Source organism: Dermacentor albipictus, chromosome 1 (genome assembly GCF_038994185.2).
Source record: "Dermacentor albipictus isolate Rhodes 1998 colony chromosome 1, USDA_Dalb.pri_finalv2, whole genome shotgun sequence".
NCBI lineage: Eukaryota > Metazoa > Arthropoda > Arachnida > Ixodida > Ixodidae > Dermacentor > Dermacentor albipictus.
Genome location: NC_091821.1, coordinates 487,916,847 through 487,934,958, shown reverse-complemented (window position 1 = coordinate 487,934,958; position 18,112 = coordinate 487,916,847). Strand labels below are relative to the sequence as shown.

The 18,112-nt window shown below is 43.7% G+C and overlaps 1 protein-coding gene across 1 annotated transcript in view; it reads left to right on the top strand.

Moving 5' to 3' along the window:
- Positions 1-18,112, top strand: part of LOC135912715 (glycerol kinase 5) — a 200,486-nt gene that overhangs the window by 85,563 nt on the left and 96,811 nt on the right. The window contains exon 3 of the mRNA XM_065445237.1: positions 2,791-2,884. Coding sequence (XP_065301309.1) covers positions 2,791-2,884 — 94 coding nt within the window. The remainder of the gene's footprint in view (positions 1-2,790; positions 2,885-18,112) is intronic.

Genomic DNA, 18,112 nt, shown 5'->3' with positions numbered 1-18,112 from the left:
TTGATATTGCTTTGCAGCTCGTGTTCGATGAACGTGAGTCCCTTCCTGACCAGGGTGCACAGGCCTCTCCCGTCGGGCGGGCCCTTGTGCACTCTGTAGCCGGAGAGGGACGGTGCGTCGGTTAGTGTTTCTTGTAATAGTACAACGTCCGGCTTGCGCGCGGCATGTGCGATGTGCTGTTGGATGACTGCCTTCTTCCATCCGAGGCCGCGACAGTTCCACTGCCACGCTGTCGCACCTGCTGCTGCTGGTGTTGCGTTGGCGGCCATGATTGCCAGTGGATGAGTGGATGTTGCGCGAAGAGAGGCGCACACGTCGGGTGCCTCACTATCGGCTGTAGGGTCCTTTCGAGGCAGGCAAATATGTTCGTGTTCGTGGTTGGTAGGTCTCCATCGTTTGTTTCATTGCTGTCACAGCTGCGATGTTCGCGGTGATTAGTTGTTATAGTTTGGTGAATCTCGCTTCCAATTTGGCTTCGAGCTTGCCGATGCGATCGTTTTCTGTGACCCGTCGTGGTTGCTCAGTGGCTATGGTGTTGGGCTGCTGAGCACGAAGTCGCGGGATCGAAACCCGGCCGCGACGGCCATATTTCCATGTGGCCGAAAACACCTGTGTTCTTAGATCTAGGTGCACGTTAAAGAACCCCAGGTGGTCGAAATTTCCGGAGTCCTCCACTACGGCGTGCCTCATAATCAGAAAGTGGTTTTGGCATGTAAAACCCCATAATTTATTTTTTTGATAGGGTGCGTCCTGCCTTTTAGCATACAGCTTAGGACAACGCGTATCCTGAAAGGCAGGCTTGTTCGGTTTGGCTCTTGCAATATTCATCACGAGCCCTTTTTTTATTGAGCGCGCCTAATTCTAATTGCTTATTCCGAGGGGCTAACCGGCGCATATACTATAGCCTCGGAATAACGGAACTTGCAGCAGTATAGACGTGTCTTCTTATCGCTAACAGACGGGCATGCTAAGCGCTTCATTGCGAAAGATTCTGTGGCGTTACCTCCCCGGAATATGAAATCGATTACACGAAGCAGCAGATTTGGTGACGAATATCTTGGAAGACGAGCGTTGTAGACAAATCAGATAAAAGAAGAATTCGCCCGTGAATACGACCGTCTTCGATTTTCCTGTACCGTCCGCGTACGAAAGTCTGGTGTTTAAATAATGAATTTTGAGTCATTTATACACTTTGTGACTACAAACTTTCGCGCACGTGTGTCCACCAAAGAGCCCAAAGCATCTGTGCAAGGAACATTTGTGTAGCTCGAACAGCGTTTTAAAATAAAATTATAATTTAACTTTGAATGCCTGGTATAATAGTGCTGGAGACGGATGGAATAGAAGCTAAGTTGCACATATTTGTGGTTACTGTAGTCGTTGCTTTTATTTTTCTAGTTCGTAGTAATAAACAAATTTTCACTCGCGTGTTTTAACGACTGAAGAGGGGTGTTACTGTAAGTGATCGCAGTGGGAAACTCCTCACTGACGTCCGCACTGCAAAAGCCTGGCGATCGTCTCGCTAGCTCCTTCGACGCAGGATGCCCGTCGCTGTGGCTGAGGCGCAGGCATTCGCGGGCGTCAGTTTCAGAAATGAAGCTCTGTATGGAAGAGTGGTGTGCCGTTACTGTACCGACGAGTCTCGGCTGTACAGAGTCGAGAGTAGCGATAAAAAAAACGCACTAAGCGTGTGTCACTGCCGAGCGGTGTGTCACCCATCGCCGAACCGAAACAGGAAATTGGAACGCCTGCAGCATTTTCGATGTGCATTGGCTTTTTGGCCCACATCGTTACGTTGTTATCTTGAACAGAACGACGCAACGTCTTTGGCTACGTTGGCGTAGAGGGCAAGACCAAGCTCTGCACACGCGGTATCGGGAACGTGGAGCAGGTCGAGCGTGGAGTGGCAAGTGCGGCTACCGCACTCTCGAATGGAGCGTTTAATTGGGACCGTTATTTTTATTCGATTATTACGCGCGGCTTGTGACAGTGCTCGAGACAGTATTATAAGCATCAGCAGTGTTCATTATGATATTTATCGCTTACGTCTTGGGCAGATATTCATCCCCAAAAAAGCAACGGAAAGGCTGCGCACAGCTGGTTATACTTTAATGCGAATAACATTGTCCTAATATGAATGTTCACGTCAGACGAGAAAAGTAGAATTTATGTTCCCTTCTTGGATGAAAGCAGGAGGACTAAATGTAAGTAATTGCAGAAAAAACGCCGGCTTTTTCCTACTCTCTGTTCTCCATGCCTTTGACGTTTGTAATTTCCTATATTGCCTGTCGGAGACGGCTAATACAAAATTATATTTTGGTCTTGAGTTTTTCTTGTTATAACCACTTCAAGTGGTTGCGTAAATCGCCACGATCGAAGTCATCGAACGATATATTTATTGCTACGGAACGCTGACAGACCATTTCTGTCTGCACAGCGACTGCAGTTAGCATGGATGAGCTTGCAGTCGTCGCAACCTTCGTGGTTTTCTTTCCGGTTCTGCGTATGAATTTTTTTTTCGCCAGTTCACACATACATGAATTTTGTCACATGCGCATTTTTCATTCTTGAGATTGAAACTGAAGTGCTTGAGTTAAAGGCGCCACTTAATGCGTAATCTTTCAGTAAGCTAGTGGATAAGTGGTTCAGGAGAGACGATACATTGTTCCGTTGAGAAAGGGCGAAAAAAAAAAAGTGTGCTAGTTTTCTCTCTATAGCATTCTAAATTAGCTCGTGAGAGCTCTGGTGATTGTGTGAAAACAAGGAATATTTTCTTTTTTTTCTCCGCAGTTGCAGACAGAATGCCCCTCTGCTGGTGTTTTCGAGATTGACCCCGAGCACCTGTGGCAGATCACTAAGGACACGCTAAGAGCCGCGCTCAAAGGTATGCTGCGTATGTTTGCATGCAACACGCGAGTGCTCTGTTTGTGTCGTTTCCTACGCATGCGTGTAAAGGCTTAATTTTATCTAGGCGCACGTATGTACGATCGTTGTTATCCTTCACGTGCATGTGTATTTATATATGCATCATCGTGAGCAATGTGAGCGGGAATACAGGAGCGCGTCTCGAACTCTGCTGTGGGCGATTCGCGGCGACCGCCGTCGGAAACAAAGTGGAAAGGAGGGCGCTGTTTATTTATTTATTTCATAATACCCCTAAAGGCCCCCGAAGGGGTATTGCATAGGGGGAACCGATACATGAAAAAAATGTGAGCTTTGCGCATTACGAAAAAAAACAACTAAAGTACACAAAACTTATGCAAAATTTTTACAAAAAGAACACGAAAGTTATAAAAAAGTACGATGTCTAGTAAAATACACTAATGTCTAGCAAATTCTAATGACTGTTGGCACTCCCACCATGCGTCTCTTTACACAAAGTGCGGAACTTTGCATTGCCAGCGCACATTGATAATTCTGTTTGATATTGCAGTTACTGATAACTTTGTGCACCGAAGCGTGGCCAATAGCAGCACTGTTTTGAAGCGTAAGCATTCGAGAGCTACTTCCCTGGCAAATCTATCCATCTGTCTGGAATGCGTCACACGATGCGATTCATAAGATATACATCTGGTCCTATGGGCGCATATCTCAATATACCTTACGCTAAACGCAGGGACGGGCGCCTAAGAGTCGCGCTCCAAAAAAAAAAGTATGACTGAAAAAGAAATTACTCGCTGTAAGTCACTGCGCACAGAACCGTCTTATCGGCGACCAGTGAAATGCCGTAAGCTGCCGTTTTCGATAAACGCAGGCGCGGTGGCAGTGCCAACAGTTGGCGGAAGAGCGTCCCCCTTTCCCCTCTGCTTTCGACAGCGCCATCCGCGTATCGCTCTAACTTGGTCACCCGTTCGCGTTCCCGATCATATTGCTCACGATAGTCCGTAATATAGCCGGACGTCGGTTAGTGTTTTGAGGTCCGATCGATCCCCAATATTTAACCTAGAGGGTAAAGTTGCAGAACATACTAAAAGAAGCAAAGCTGCAATTTTGTATTTGGTCATTTTCGTGAGGTGGGCTGTGCAGCTGAAATAAAAGCTGTGGATAAAATAAATTCTCAGAAAACGACGGCATTCGTCTTCTGTCTTTTTATATAAATAAATGAAAAAAAAAACCTTTCGTGGAGCGATGATTGGTTGCTTGTCGAGAAGTCGCGTGCCCTACCGCTAGAAAAAAAAAGGGGGGGGGTTACGTGCCAAAACCACTTCCTGATTATGAGGCACGCTGTAGTGGAGGACTCTGGACATTTGAACCACCTGGGGTTCCTTAACGTGCACCTAAATCTAAGTACACGGGTGTTCTGGCATCTCGCCCCCATCGAAATGCGGCCTCCGTGGCCGGGATTCGATCCCGCGACCTCGTGCTTAGCAGCCCAGCACCACAGCCACTAAGCAACCACGGTGGGTCGCGTGTCCTATCGCACAATTTCGCTTAGTATATTAACGCGATAGCGTTAAGGAGCTCGTGTCGCAGAAAAGCCGGTGTCGTCGGCGTCGGGTGTCGGCGTCCGCGGCGTTGACCGTGAGCGATAAATCACGGCAGGCACTTCATAAATATTCTTCCTGCCTTTCGTCACAGGCTCGGAGAATACCGAACTATCGTTATCACCGATGCGTGCCACTCGTGGCCGCGGGGGATAAGAAAATAAGAACGACAAATGACATGGCTCGCTACTAAATGCGACATCAGGTGGCCAAATCGCGTAATTACAGAGCCCTCAAATATGGTGTCCGTCATAGCCCATGTGTTGCCTTAGAGTGTTAAACTCGATTAGTCGTCCTTTTTTTTCTCTTTCCAAATCTTACTGTAAGCGTGGAAGGACAAGATATAATAGAAATAATGTTTTAGAGACCTAGAATTTTTCTTATGTAACAGAAAGTACGTTGAGATTTGATGCATAGTGCTACACATTTGACAGCTTGTAAAAAAAAAAAAATATCGAGTGCCTGAAGACAGCCCGTTCTGCTGTATAGACCGGTGCTCAGTGAATAGTACACGTTGTAACTCAGATATTCGATAGCTGCATATGAGTATTCAGCTTGCCAGATGTCATTCGGACGCTTTGCAGATAAAATTCAAACTCAAAATACGCAAATTCGTCGACTGAGTTGCAACAGCCATCAAAATACATTTTGCAAGCACAATTTCGTGGACACAGTTGAGACGCTTCTCATGCGGATAAAGCCCCTAGCCAATCTAAAAAGTGAAATGCGTGGCATTACTAAATTATAACGAACTTCTCGTATTTTCGACTCTAATAAGGGTGACGAAAGAAGAGTTGCGCTGACTGCATCATGTTTTGAAACTGTGTTCAATTAAAACAATTTAACAATATTCTTGGCTGGCAAGTTGCCTTTGGTTAAAAAAACAAAAAAGCCGGGTACAGTCTCTAGGTGTTTTATGTCCCTCCCGATATATTTGGGCTGAAATATAAGTAGAGTATAGTCAAGCGAAGCCAGCTGACAGCACTATTCGAGGGGCTACGACAAAAATAAGCACACCGTGTTCCATGTGTGTCGTATTTCTGCGGTCAGTTCCTTGTACAATGCGTTGTTTTCCCTGCAGGAATGGAAAAGCAACTGGCCTCAATTGCTCTTCTAGTCCAGTATAGTCACTTAGCAGAGTGTGAACTCTGCTAGCTGTTCTTGAGCACGGCGTCACTAGGTGTCGCCACTAACGCTGCTCTTTCCATCCACGTAGTCCGGCGTACAGTGACGTCGGCAGGTGCACGCGTTCTGCCGCTAGCCCATAGTGATTTGGTCGTATATCACACCAAGCCAGGCTGTGACGGCGACTGCCGGCGCAAAACAAATTTTACTGTTGGGTGTTCTCCACCAACATTTAGACACGCCTGCGTATTATGTAACTGTGCAGTTCAATGTAGTTATAGCGCATTATGTAATTTTCAATGGAAATAGGTGGTCTGTGTCCGAGACACGTCCACCCACACACGTATATAATGCTTAGACGTCGCGATTCGCACGCGCTGCGCCAGCATACTCGATCGTTGACACGCGACGCGCTTGCTTTAAGCCGCCGTGTGCACTGGTATAGGTACGGACCATTAACTAGCGTCGGTCAAGTTCTTCGAACGCAACCACTCGCCGTCGCACGGCAATTATGGTGCTCAGGTGCGCGTCGGCCATGCTATCGGACCCGTCAGACAGGTTTGCTATCTAACCTTTGTGCGCGCCGCGCGGAGCTTTGTCTCCCCCCCCCCCACCCCCCGCGTGACGCCTCCTCAAATTGCAACGTTGACCCTCGTCCCGAGAAATGCTGCCTGGCTGCATTGGAACTACGTCAAGAACGACCCGTCCCCTCCAGCTTGAGGCAATTGACACCGGACGGAAGTCGGCCACCGGATAATATAGCCCTTATGACTGTCCCCATTAGCCGAACATGACGCCATTTGCGCTGGCACGACGATTGGATGAACGTGACGACACTGCACGGGCTCGACGATGGGCTGAAAATGACGTGACCCCGACGGTCCGGAGGTGTTATAAGTGAGAGAAACGTCGGGAACAGAGAGATATATTCTTCTTGCATTGGGCCGCAGCGTTAGATTTGCTGCCGGCCGTAACGATGACTGTTATTTTGCTTTATTTTTTCTATTCCTGTCTTAATGTAAGTAAGGCTTAATTTTTTCTAAGCCCTCATCAACTTTGGCCAGCTGCCCCGGCTACACAATAGCAAGATCCAAGAGCACGCTTCCTTAACGTTCGCGTTAGGTAGAGCGAAGCACAGCACGGGTGCTATAACGTAAAGCTATTCCAAGCGTTTCTATTCCAATTCTGCAATCAGTCCTCCGTCATTGGTCAAAAACTTTCTGAACCACCCTCACTTCGCCTGTCTGTCACGCGACGGCACGAAAACTGCGGTAGCTCCCGATCTGATGTGACGTGAACTCACTGATTATGCATGACTGGAAAGAACAAAAGAAACACAGTTGTTTATGATTCGACGCCTTTTCGCCACTAGACGTCGGCTAATGGTCAAAAGTTTTCGCATGACAAACACTTCACCTGCCCGTCACGCGACGTCACAAAAGCGCGAGAACTCACCACGTCAAAGTGACGTGTACGTGTTAAAGATGCATTAATATGCCGAACACAACTGAGTTTTCTTCTTACAGGCGCAGGCTGCCCCGTTCCAAAATGAATAAAAGATGGCTGCCGCCAGTGGCTCAGGCACTGGCTACTTGCACCATCCGGAGAGCATGGGTTTATTTGCATACAATAAAGCTTCTTGCGTGGTCGTGCAACGTTTTCGAGCACTTTCGGCATGTTTACAACCTCGTTATGCCTACTATTCTTTGTTTAAAATCCGTTTTAGCGGCATTGTTAGCCTTCCGCTACATGCCGCCGCTATTTGTGTCCAGCCTCCGCAAGATAAGTAAGGGAAAGCGGACCAATCGCAGATGCCGGCTCCACCCTCTTCGTCCGGTTATCGATTATCAGTGCACTGCTCGGTCCCATCAAATCCATCTACACTTATGCGTGCTCCTGACCTCTTGTCAGCCAATTAGATAGGACAAGCCGCTCAGTCTAGGCAATGTTATTCGTTTCTTTTTGAGATTCAGATTTACATTTTTTATTTTTCTTGAATTTTTTTTCTTCAAGAAAGGTGCAGAAGCTAAAGGTATGGCAACACCTGACATAGGCTTCTGTACCGGTTACACATAAACATAATACATGCATAGTAAAAAAAGTTCGCAGCATGTATCAATTTACATTTCTACAACGACAAAAAAATTATGTTCACAATTCCCTCTTGAATAAGTGTACGCTTCCTAACAATACAACTACGAGAGCTTCCTTTGCACAGTGCTATAATCAACTTAACAATAGGTGTTGCAGATAATGTAAAGAAAAATACCTGAAATACAAGGAAATTTTTTGTTTAGTTGGATAAAGCAAAAGTGGATGCATTGATTAGTAATACTTTCTTTAGCTGTTTCTTGACGAGGTTTCGCCTAACTTCGAAGTCCAAATCTCTTTCCAGTTTATTAAGACGCGATGTTATTTGATATATCATGGATTGTTTTCCATAGTTAGTCCGTGTTATTGGCATGCGTCGCTTTTGTTCTCTAAAGTAGTAAGATGATTTGCCAATGTTTCTATTTATGTATAATTTTTCATGATGCACAAATTGTGGTAGCTTGTAATGAAATATTTGGTCAGCTCTTATCATATCATGTTTAAAGTAAAGGTGGTGTTCTGAGGTCCCGTGGGTTCCCTTTATAACGTTCGTAGCAGCGTAGTACTTGTCCTTGTAATACCAGTAATTTATCGTAATTACCACGTGTTGTTGTTACCCATACTAAATTTTCATAACAGAGTTTGGAGTGAATTCCAGGATAGCTGTTCTTCAAATATTATACCAAGAAATTTTTGCGTTTGGACTCTATTAATAGACTCTCCGTCAAATTTAATTGTCCACTCTTTGTTCATAATTTTATGAACTGCATGAAATATGATGTATGTCGTCTTTCTTTATTTAAGTGCATTCGATTGACCCTTAGCCAGCATGAAAGAACTGACAGATAATGGTTTACATTTGTTTCGAGTGTTTGTAGCTCTTTAGGTGCGAAGAACACATTTGTGTCGTCTGCATACATGATTTTTTCAGGGGAATCAGGAATATTTGCTAGATCATTTACATAAATCAAAAACAAAAGTTGCCCTAGAATTGATCCCTGTGGTACACCTTGTGCTAACATTTGTTTGGAAGAAAATATATTATTTACCTTGACTACATGAAAACGATCTATTAAATAATTCGCTACTAGATTTAATGCCGTCTCCCTTATACCATACCTTGACAATTTATTAAACAATATTTCGTGATGAAGTCAAAAACGTTTTTAAAATCTAAGTACAAACCAAGCAAGTACTTTCGGTTTTCTATAGTTTTTACTACTTTGTCTGTAATGAACATCAGAGCTTGCTCTGTTGATTTGTTCTTCTGAAAGCCATACTGACTCTTAGTTAGTACGTTGTGCTTATTTATGAATGGTATTAGCCTACTGTGTATGATGCTTTCAAAAACCTTCGATATATAGTGAGTAGGAATGACACCGGTTGACAATTTGCAAGCATATCTCGTCTACCGCTTTTATAGATGGGTGTCACTCTTGCTATCTTTAAATCTTGCGGAAAGATACTCGTACTCAGGGTAAGGTTAATAATGTGTACAAGGACATTGCATATTAATGGTGATATAACATTTAATTTCTACTGGACCTATGCCATCGATACCAGCTGCCACATTGTTCTTTCATTTGTCAATAGTTTGTATTATTTCGGCGAAGCCAGTCGGTTTTAAGAAAAGAAAAGGTTTTATCGGAGCTATATCCACTGGAGAATAGGTACACATATCTTCATTGCCAACTGGATATGCGCCCGAGCTGATGAAGAAGTAGTTCATACCCTCTGCCAAAGCCTGACCGTTTAGAATGGAACCATCTGAAGTAGCTATGGTGTGTTCATTCCGTTTTTGTTTTCTCTTGCCGGTCAGGGTGTTGACAACCTCCCAGACCTTTTTGTGATTGTCCAGTATTTTTGCAAAAATGTTTTGGGAATATTCCCTTTTTGCTCTCTTCAGATCGGAATTCAGAGTATTTCTGTAGTTTTTATATTTGACAAACAAGCCTGGATTTCGTATTTCAACGAATGTATGATGCAACGAGTCCTTTTCTTTGATTCGTTTACGAAGTGCAGAATTCATCCAGGGTTTTCGGTACTTTTTGTTCTTACGCTTATCTATCTGCTGTAATGGGAAAGCTTCGTCATAGTTTTCTTTTAATAACTGGGAAAATAACTCGTACGCTCTATCTGCATTTTTTCGTTGTAAACATTTTTCCCATCATTTTTTTCTACAATTTCAAAGAATGTTTTTCTTGCGGCGTGATCCATACGTCGTTCAAAACGTATTTGGTTGTGGAGTGGGCTGGTATCCGAACAGGTGACGCAAAATATTGGTACATGGTCGCTTATATCGTATGCAAAAATCCCGCTCTTTAAATCATTTTCGCTTTGATTTGAGATGCAGATGTCGAGCTGTGCAGCGGTAATCGTAGTTATTCTAGTGGACGAGTTGATGTGATTTGTGCAACCATAAGCAGACAATAACATCACCATTTCTCTAGCACACGAATCACTGGACATTATGTCTATGTTGATGTCACCCATAATTAAAAGTGTATAGGTCGGTGAAAAACTCGAGAGTACATTCTCCAAGAAACATATAAAGTTACTTTTTCTTCCCATAGGTGGTCTATATATGGCTACAGTAATTGTTTTTTCAATTCGCAGTGCTAGACATTCAACATCATCATTAATAACACAGTCATCTTCAAGTACCTCGTGAAAAAATGTTTCTTTGAAATAAACTGCAACTACGCCTCCTTTCTCATTAACACGACGTATATCTTTTGAAATATATCCTGGCAGATGAGGCAGGTCATCAGTTTTACTGATCCATGTCTCAGAGAACAATAACACATCGAAGTTAACAGATTATTACTCAAGAAAAGTACTTATGTCATCTACCTTGCTTTTTATGCTTCTTGTGTTCATGTGCAAGGCAGCAAATCTTTTACCAGCAGTAGAAAATTTCGAATAGAAGTCAGCGACGGTAAAGTAATTGGCACTGTTAGAACGTGATCCACTCTCAATAAAGCTTTATCTCTCTAGATTCTAATGTGATACGCTCAAGATCTCTTTCATCTGTAATGCGGACTACAGGCGACTCCTCATTTCTGCGTGCCAACAGCCGTCCACTGGAAGTCCAAACGTACTTCCACCGAACTTCCTTCTTCTTTTTTTATCGTGCCTGAGAGCAATGCCTTATTGCGCTGTGTAAGGTGTTCGTTCACATATATTGGCTTTCCTTCCCGCTGACCAAGGACAGTGGTGTCTAGCATTCTTTTCCTGCATTTCGTGAACAAGGCATTGCGCGTGTCTCTTCTTACAAAACGAACGATAATGTTTTGGTTACCAGGCTTCGGGGTGCGGATCCAATGACATGTGTCGACCTCTGTAGTGTCGAACTTTTCGCCAACACTTTCCCTTATCTTCTGTATGACCATTAGTGGGTCGGCTCCGGAAGGTGCTCCTTTAACTTCCAAGTTATTTAGGTGCATGTATTGCTCCATATCTTCGCATGGTTGCGAAAGCTGTCTGTTCTCTTCCTTTAATTCCATGCTCTTTTTTTCGAGTGCCTTCGTTTCCGCTCTGAGGTGCTTGATTTCATCTGCCAGTTCCATGACTGCTGGGGTTTCGACTGAATCAAACGCTTTCTCGTTATCAATGAAAGCTATATATAAGGGTTGGTTATATTCCGCACATTTCTCTAACACCTGATTGATAGTGTGAGTATGATCCATTGTTGAATTGCCTTTACGAAATCCTGCCTGGTCCTTTGGTTGACAGAAGTCTAAGGTGTTCCTGATTCTATTTGCAATTACCTTAATAAATACTTTGTAGGTAATGGACAGTAAGCTGATCTGTCTATAATTTTTCAAGTCTTTAGCGTCCCCTTTCTTATGGATTAGGATTATGTTAGCGTTCGTCCAAGATTCCGACACGCTCGAGGTCTTGAGGCATTGCCTATACAGGGTGGCCTGTTCTTCTAGAACAATCTGCCCACAATCTGCTGTTACCTGATTCTCCCCAGCTGCCTTCCCCGTTAGCATAGCTCCCAAGGCTTTCTTTACTTCATTCGGCGTTACTTGTGGGATTTCAAATTCCTCTAAACTATTCTCTCTTCCATTAGCGTCGTGGGTGCCACTGGTACTGTATAAATCTCTATAGAACTCCTCAGCCACATGAAATATCTCAGCCTTATTAGTAATGATATTGCCGGCTTTGTCTCTTAACGCATACATCTGATTCTTGCCAATTCCTAGTTTCTTCTTCACTGTTTTTAGGCTTCCTCCGTTCCTGAGAGCATGTTCAATTCTATCCATATTATACTTCCTTATGTCAGATGTCTTACGCTTGTTGATTAACTTGGAAAGTTATTCCAGTTCTATTCTAGCTGTAGGGTTAGAGGCGTTCATACATTGGCGTTTCTTGATCGGATCTTTCGTCTCCTGCGATAGCTTACTGGTATCTTGTCTAATGGAGTTACCACCGACTTCTATTGCACACTCCTTAATGATGCCCGCAAGATTGTCGTTCATTGCTTCAACACTAAGGTCCTCCTCCTGAGTTATAGCCGAATACCTGTTCTGTAGCTTGATCCGGAATTCCTCTATTTTCCCTCTTACCACTAATTCATTGATCGGCTTTTTATGTAGCAGTTTCTTCCGTTCCCTCCTCAAGTGTAGGCTCTTTCATTTCTAGTCTCGCCATTCGGGCTCCTCCACGTGCACTTTCGGCTATCCCGCTTGCGGAAGAAGGTATTAATGATCCGCATATTATTCTGTTCTGCAAACTCTACTAATAACTCTCCCCTGCTATTCCTAAAGCGCATTTAATGATACCGGCCGTGGCTAACATGGAGTTGAAGGAAAAGAAAGAACTCGAGCGAGAGTGCGAGATAGAGAATATCGACAGAGTGGTCATAAGAAACCTGGCTTTGTTTTTTCATTTTATTTGGCAGTGATAATGAGATATTTTGATGTCTTCCAATTAATGCTGATCATTGACAGGATTTCTAGTACTTTTTGAAAGTTTCGAAAACGCTTGTATATGAAGACGTCATTTTGTAAGCCTTGAAGGTCCTTATGTCTCACAGAGTGCTTAAAAATCCTGGAATCTCGCTTTGGCTAAACTTAGTGGATTTCATTTGTGTATTGGATCACGAAGCCGAGAGTCAAGCCAAGTAAACCTGATTAGCATTTTCACGGATAGGAAGGTTTGTGATTCTGTGGTTTCTGCGGATTGTTTATGCGAAAAATGCTTAGCAAGAATTTGTGGACGAAATAAAGAATATTTGCTCGTTGTTTAATAGTGGTAAACAACCTACTTTCTTGTCAGTCCTTATGGTGCCTTAATCCTTCGAAATTCCTTGACATTGTCTTCAAAGTCCGTGAAAACGCATGATTTTTTTTTTTCCGCGAAAGGCAACTGCTAACCCTGCCACTAATTGTATATCGACCGAAATTCATAGTTTCCGGTTTGAATACGCGGCTTTCTCTACTCAATTCCGGTGAGTGAAACGCTCTCTAATGATTAAGCGGAAAGAAATGGGAGCAGACAACCAAGTGATACCTAATGTTTTTGAATGTGCAGATGGAGACATTTTTTGAGCTACGGTCGTTTGGTTTGGTGAAGGCCTATAAGGAAAATTTATGTGCTGCGCTGGAGGAAAAACTACGGCTGGGCAGCGGTGGCAAGATGCGGGCATACATGCAATAATTACTAGAGGTAACTAGTGTCTACGGAAGCTGCAGTGGGTGTCAGCATGGGAAGTACATGGATTTGCCTAAACTTCGGCCTTCTGGCTTCAAGCGGCTTCGTGACCTTGTAAACTCGTCATGTTCAACTATGTGCCGCGTAACGAATAATGAAGTAAACATTATTAAAATTGTCTGACGTCAGGATTTGAGCATCGGACCTCTAGCAGAGACACCCGATAATGAAACCATTACGTTATGGACGCATGCGTCGACAAGCGACATATAAAGCCCTTGTGAATTTTCGCGGGCACGCCGGTACCTTGAGACGCTTGGCGCGTTTCAGTTTGGCCACCTCGACAAGCTGACTCGTCGCAATTAGTAGCGATTGGGCGTGTTCGCGGCGTGTTCTGCACTTAGAAAAATGCAGATTGCTCTGAAATTTGCGACAGTGAATGCAGATAAAGCGCAATAAACTAAGACACAAGAACGTCTGAATCCATGAGCACGACGATCAAATGAACCCATGTACTTCCAATCATTCCTATGTTGACTCAGGAATTGTAGCGCCAGAGTTCCCTCTAGTATATTGTAGGAAACTCTATGGATGTGAGATCTGCTTCGCAGCATAAACAATTGCGTCGTCCAATACTGAGCAATGCGTGTTGGGAACAATGAAGATGTTATTAAAGAAATGACTGTGGCTTAGCTAAGGTTAAGCCCAGGATGCGAAGCATACTAGCCTTCATTTTAACGCGACAGCGTTAAGGAGCTCGTGTCGCAGAAAAGCCGGTGTCGTCGGCGTCGGCTCAAGCCTGTTTCACATGATGCGATTTTCGTCGCACCGGAAGTGCGATTTCCGTCGTTTGCGATGAAAATCGCAGTCGCAGTGCCGACCCCCCGATTTTCGGCTGCGACCAACCGGTTGGTCGCACAGTCGCACCGTCGCACCGATCGCTGCGATTTTCCGTTGAAATTGCGCGGAGAGCTGTCAACGGAGCTATTTCGCCGGTTTGTTTTGGAAAAAGGCGCCTCGCACGACAAGTGCAATGCGCGGAGACGTGGATCGTCGAGTTCGGTACGTACGCGAAGGGAGAATAAAAAACTTGTACTGCAGATTGCATTCTCCGATTGCTATGCGTTCGTTGACACGCTACACAGCAAATGAAGTGCATTTTCACGTTTGCTTCGTACGCCTTTGCGAGTTGTCAGTGCTAGGAAGTGTTCGATCCCCAGCAGACGATGAGGTCGTCACGATTTTCTTTTGTTGAGTAGCATGCAAAAATCGCGCTTACGGAGCAGCTTGAATTATTTCAACCTCGGCAAGGGCAAATGACAAGACAGCAAACTACCCGAAGTTTCAACGTTGCGCTGAACGCGGTACCGTTCAGTTGCATTTTCTTGTCGGTTTTCAAGCACGAATTTCCCGATGCATCTTGAAAGCTTATCTTGCCTCTTATTAAATTTGACAGAGCAAAAGTGTAGGCTATCGTAATGAATTTGCGACGATAGCATTAAATCCGTGGCTTGAATAAAATATTACATGCACGTTTAGTTGCACCTCTTCTCTGGAAAATTTTTTTTTTCTTGCACAGAAACCAATAAACATTGACTATGTTGCGGACTTTGTATCCTTACTGCATCTGTATGAACACTTGCTCTGCAAGGTAATTAACTGTACAGCTAGTAGATTAAGTAAATACAATGACAACGTACCCTCCTGCACAATTATGTAGAACTCGTGCAACAATGCGAAAAGCAGGCAAACAGCCTGTTCTTGTGGGGATAAAACAGTATAAAACGACACGCTGAAGAAAAGTAAATCAAAACTGTGCCGTGAAGTCGGCCAGTACAAGCAGTTCTTGCACGTTCACAGCTGATCAAGTGTGCAGAAACATTCATGCCTTACATGTTTCTAGTAAGTTTCTAATAAGTTTGTGGTCACATACATTAGTGCGTAAACCCATATAACGATATCCGCTGAGATTACTATCTTTATAAGTAATGAAATACCATGCTACTTGCAAGAACATATATCACCTGAGGATTTTAGAACAAATTTCTGCATTTCAACTATACACAATATGTGGTTTATTCAATAAAAGAACACAAACTGGGCTTTTTTGCAATGACAAACTTATTCCAAACTTTACTTACATACAGGCAAGAAAAAAAATTATAGACAGAAATATTGTTCTTCAATTTGTTCACCTGCCACTGTGGCTATAGCATTCTGCTGCTAACACAAGCGAGGGATTGATTTGCCAGCCATGGAAGTCGCATTTCGATGGGAGTCATAGGTGCGAAAAAAAGCTCTTGCACTTAGATTTAGTTCATCACCTTTTATTGAACCCTTACACTTCAACATGCTATTGCACGGGGGGCATGCTTATGCAAAATCTAACACCAATAGAAAGCAAAGCGCAGAATTGTAAAACAACCATCTTTCGTGATAATTCAAGTGTGTAAATATTCATTGCATCAATATGTATTGTTCAACGGCACTGCACAAGTAAGCATGATCAGGTATAGCAAGTACTCTGTCAAGAAGCTGGTTCTACAGATGTATAAATGTCAAGGCATGAATGCTCATGCTACGTCGCACACATAGCACAAAGAAAACTTTTTCAAGAGTTGTCCCTTCTGGCAGATATGAGTGGGCCATAAGCAGCAGAAACTTTATTGCAGGACATTGTGTAATACCGCTTATGAAAGAATGAACAGAGTGAAGAGGCTTTTAACAGCAGTACCTCATGCTGCTCTAATAAGAGGAACGATGAGCAAAAACATTTCTGGTAGAGCACTTAAACTAACTTTTTGAAAGACAGAAAATTTCAGCTGAGAGTTGGAGGTACGTTTAGCCCACACAAACCAACAACACGGGCATACTACAAGAAACACTACAGCCTATGGTGTATTACAGTCTGTGGGAAAGCTATCTTATGCAGAAATCAAGAATGATGCAACAAGCCCTCGACAACACTGCAGACTTTCTTGGCTAGTCTGGCCTCTCGCTTTCTTATAAGTCAGCTCATATCGACGTCAGAAAAAAAAGAAAGATTAGAATCAAGAACTACCCCAGATTGCACATTGTGATCCATATAGCTGGACAAATATGCCCGCAAGTCAACATCCACAAATCCTCAGCTAGTGTAAGCTCATGATGGCAGAGCCAGCATGTGGGTGAAACAATTATGCAATGCCTGGACGCAACTTCCACACCTGGTGAAAAGAATAATCTCGAAATTACGGGGGTGGGCGAGCAGATACTATAGAAAATCGCAGATGCTGTGCTTGTGTCCAAGGTATGGTACGGTATGGATTACCAGCAGCACACAAAAAAGACAACTCATCGAATACAGGCATCGGGTAGTAATAACAGGTCTTTCCAACTGTACCATGCTTGAAGACCTCTATGAGAAAGAGCTAACGAACAAGCACCTAGACAGGGTAGAGTTGCAGCCTGCAGCACAAATTATTTGTCTCAAGAGCTCAGAACCTCATCCCAAGATACTATGCCAGCTAGCATATGAGATGCAAAGACGACTACCCCTCCCTTCAGAAACACATCCTCGGGAGTACCTGAACTTGAAACACAACAGGCCCATACCATGGAATATGGGGGGGCAAACAATTAGGCCAGGAGACTATATGCAACTGCCAAACACACAGAGGAGGTTGCTAGTCATGAAGATACAAGCAAACATAAGGCACATATAGTACACTGATCTGGCAATAGCAGTGTAACAGTAGTACGACACTACATAAAACTAAACCCCATATAAGTGAGTACCATTCCAGGTCATCATACACCTAGAAAAGCTGAACGGAAAGCAATCAAAGCAGCACTTGAAATGCAGATTACACCCTGCACAACACCCTGCATGGATCCACCAGTAACTGTCTGGGCCTGCACATCACACAAGATTGTCAGGAAAATCAGGAGGTTACACGCGACTTGCCAGCACATGGCCAGAAATTAAATTACAGGATACATAGCCATGCAGATATTCCAGGACACAAGCGGGCTTATAAGCCTGACATAGTAACTGAAAACTAGATGAGTTTGTGTGTATTCATTATTAACTAATGTGCAACAGATAGACAACACACAAGAACGAAGCGCTCTGTGTGTTCACTTCGTTCCTGTCCATCGCATTTCTGTTGCAGTATAGTTAATGAATTCATAAGGCTGCACAGGAGAAGAATGATACCTCTGCCCAAGGGCCCGATCTCGCATCCAAATCTACGCGTGTGCACACACACACACACAAATGTTGCAAGAGTGCATAGCATGAAGCAGTATCAACAGGATGACACTAGATATGGATGAGGACTAACTTTCAACTGAGGTTCATTTGTAAAAATGTGGCGAGTTGTAAAAGGGTGATGAGCAAAACGAGAACAAGGTGAAAGCAGGAGCCAACGTTTCGACAAGTGGACTTGTCTTCTTCAAGGTCCACGTGTGGAAACGTTGGCTCCTACTTTCACCTTTTTCTCATGTTGCTCATCGTCTTGAATTTCCATCTCCTGCCTTCCCCGAGTTTTCCCCAGAAAAAGAAAGACATCTTTGAAGGATAGATAAAAATTGGTGCTTGATGCAGCCAAACATAAATAAAAATGCTACAGAAAGAAAATAGAGAAAAATTCCAAGTGCAGGAAAAAATAATTACAATTGCCAATCCTGCATGCCAGCACCTTTCAAGAAACACTGTTGTTATTCCAATAGACAGACTGACAGCTTGCTTATGCCATGCAAGCACATTC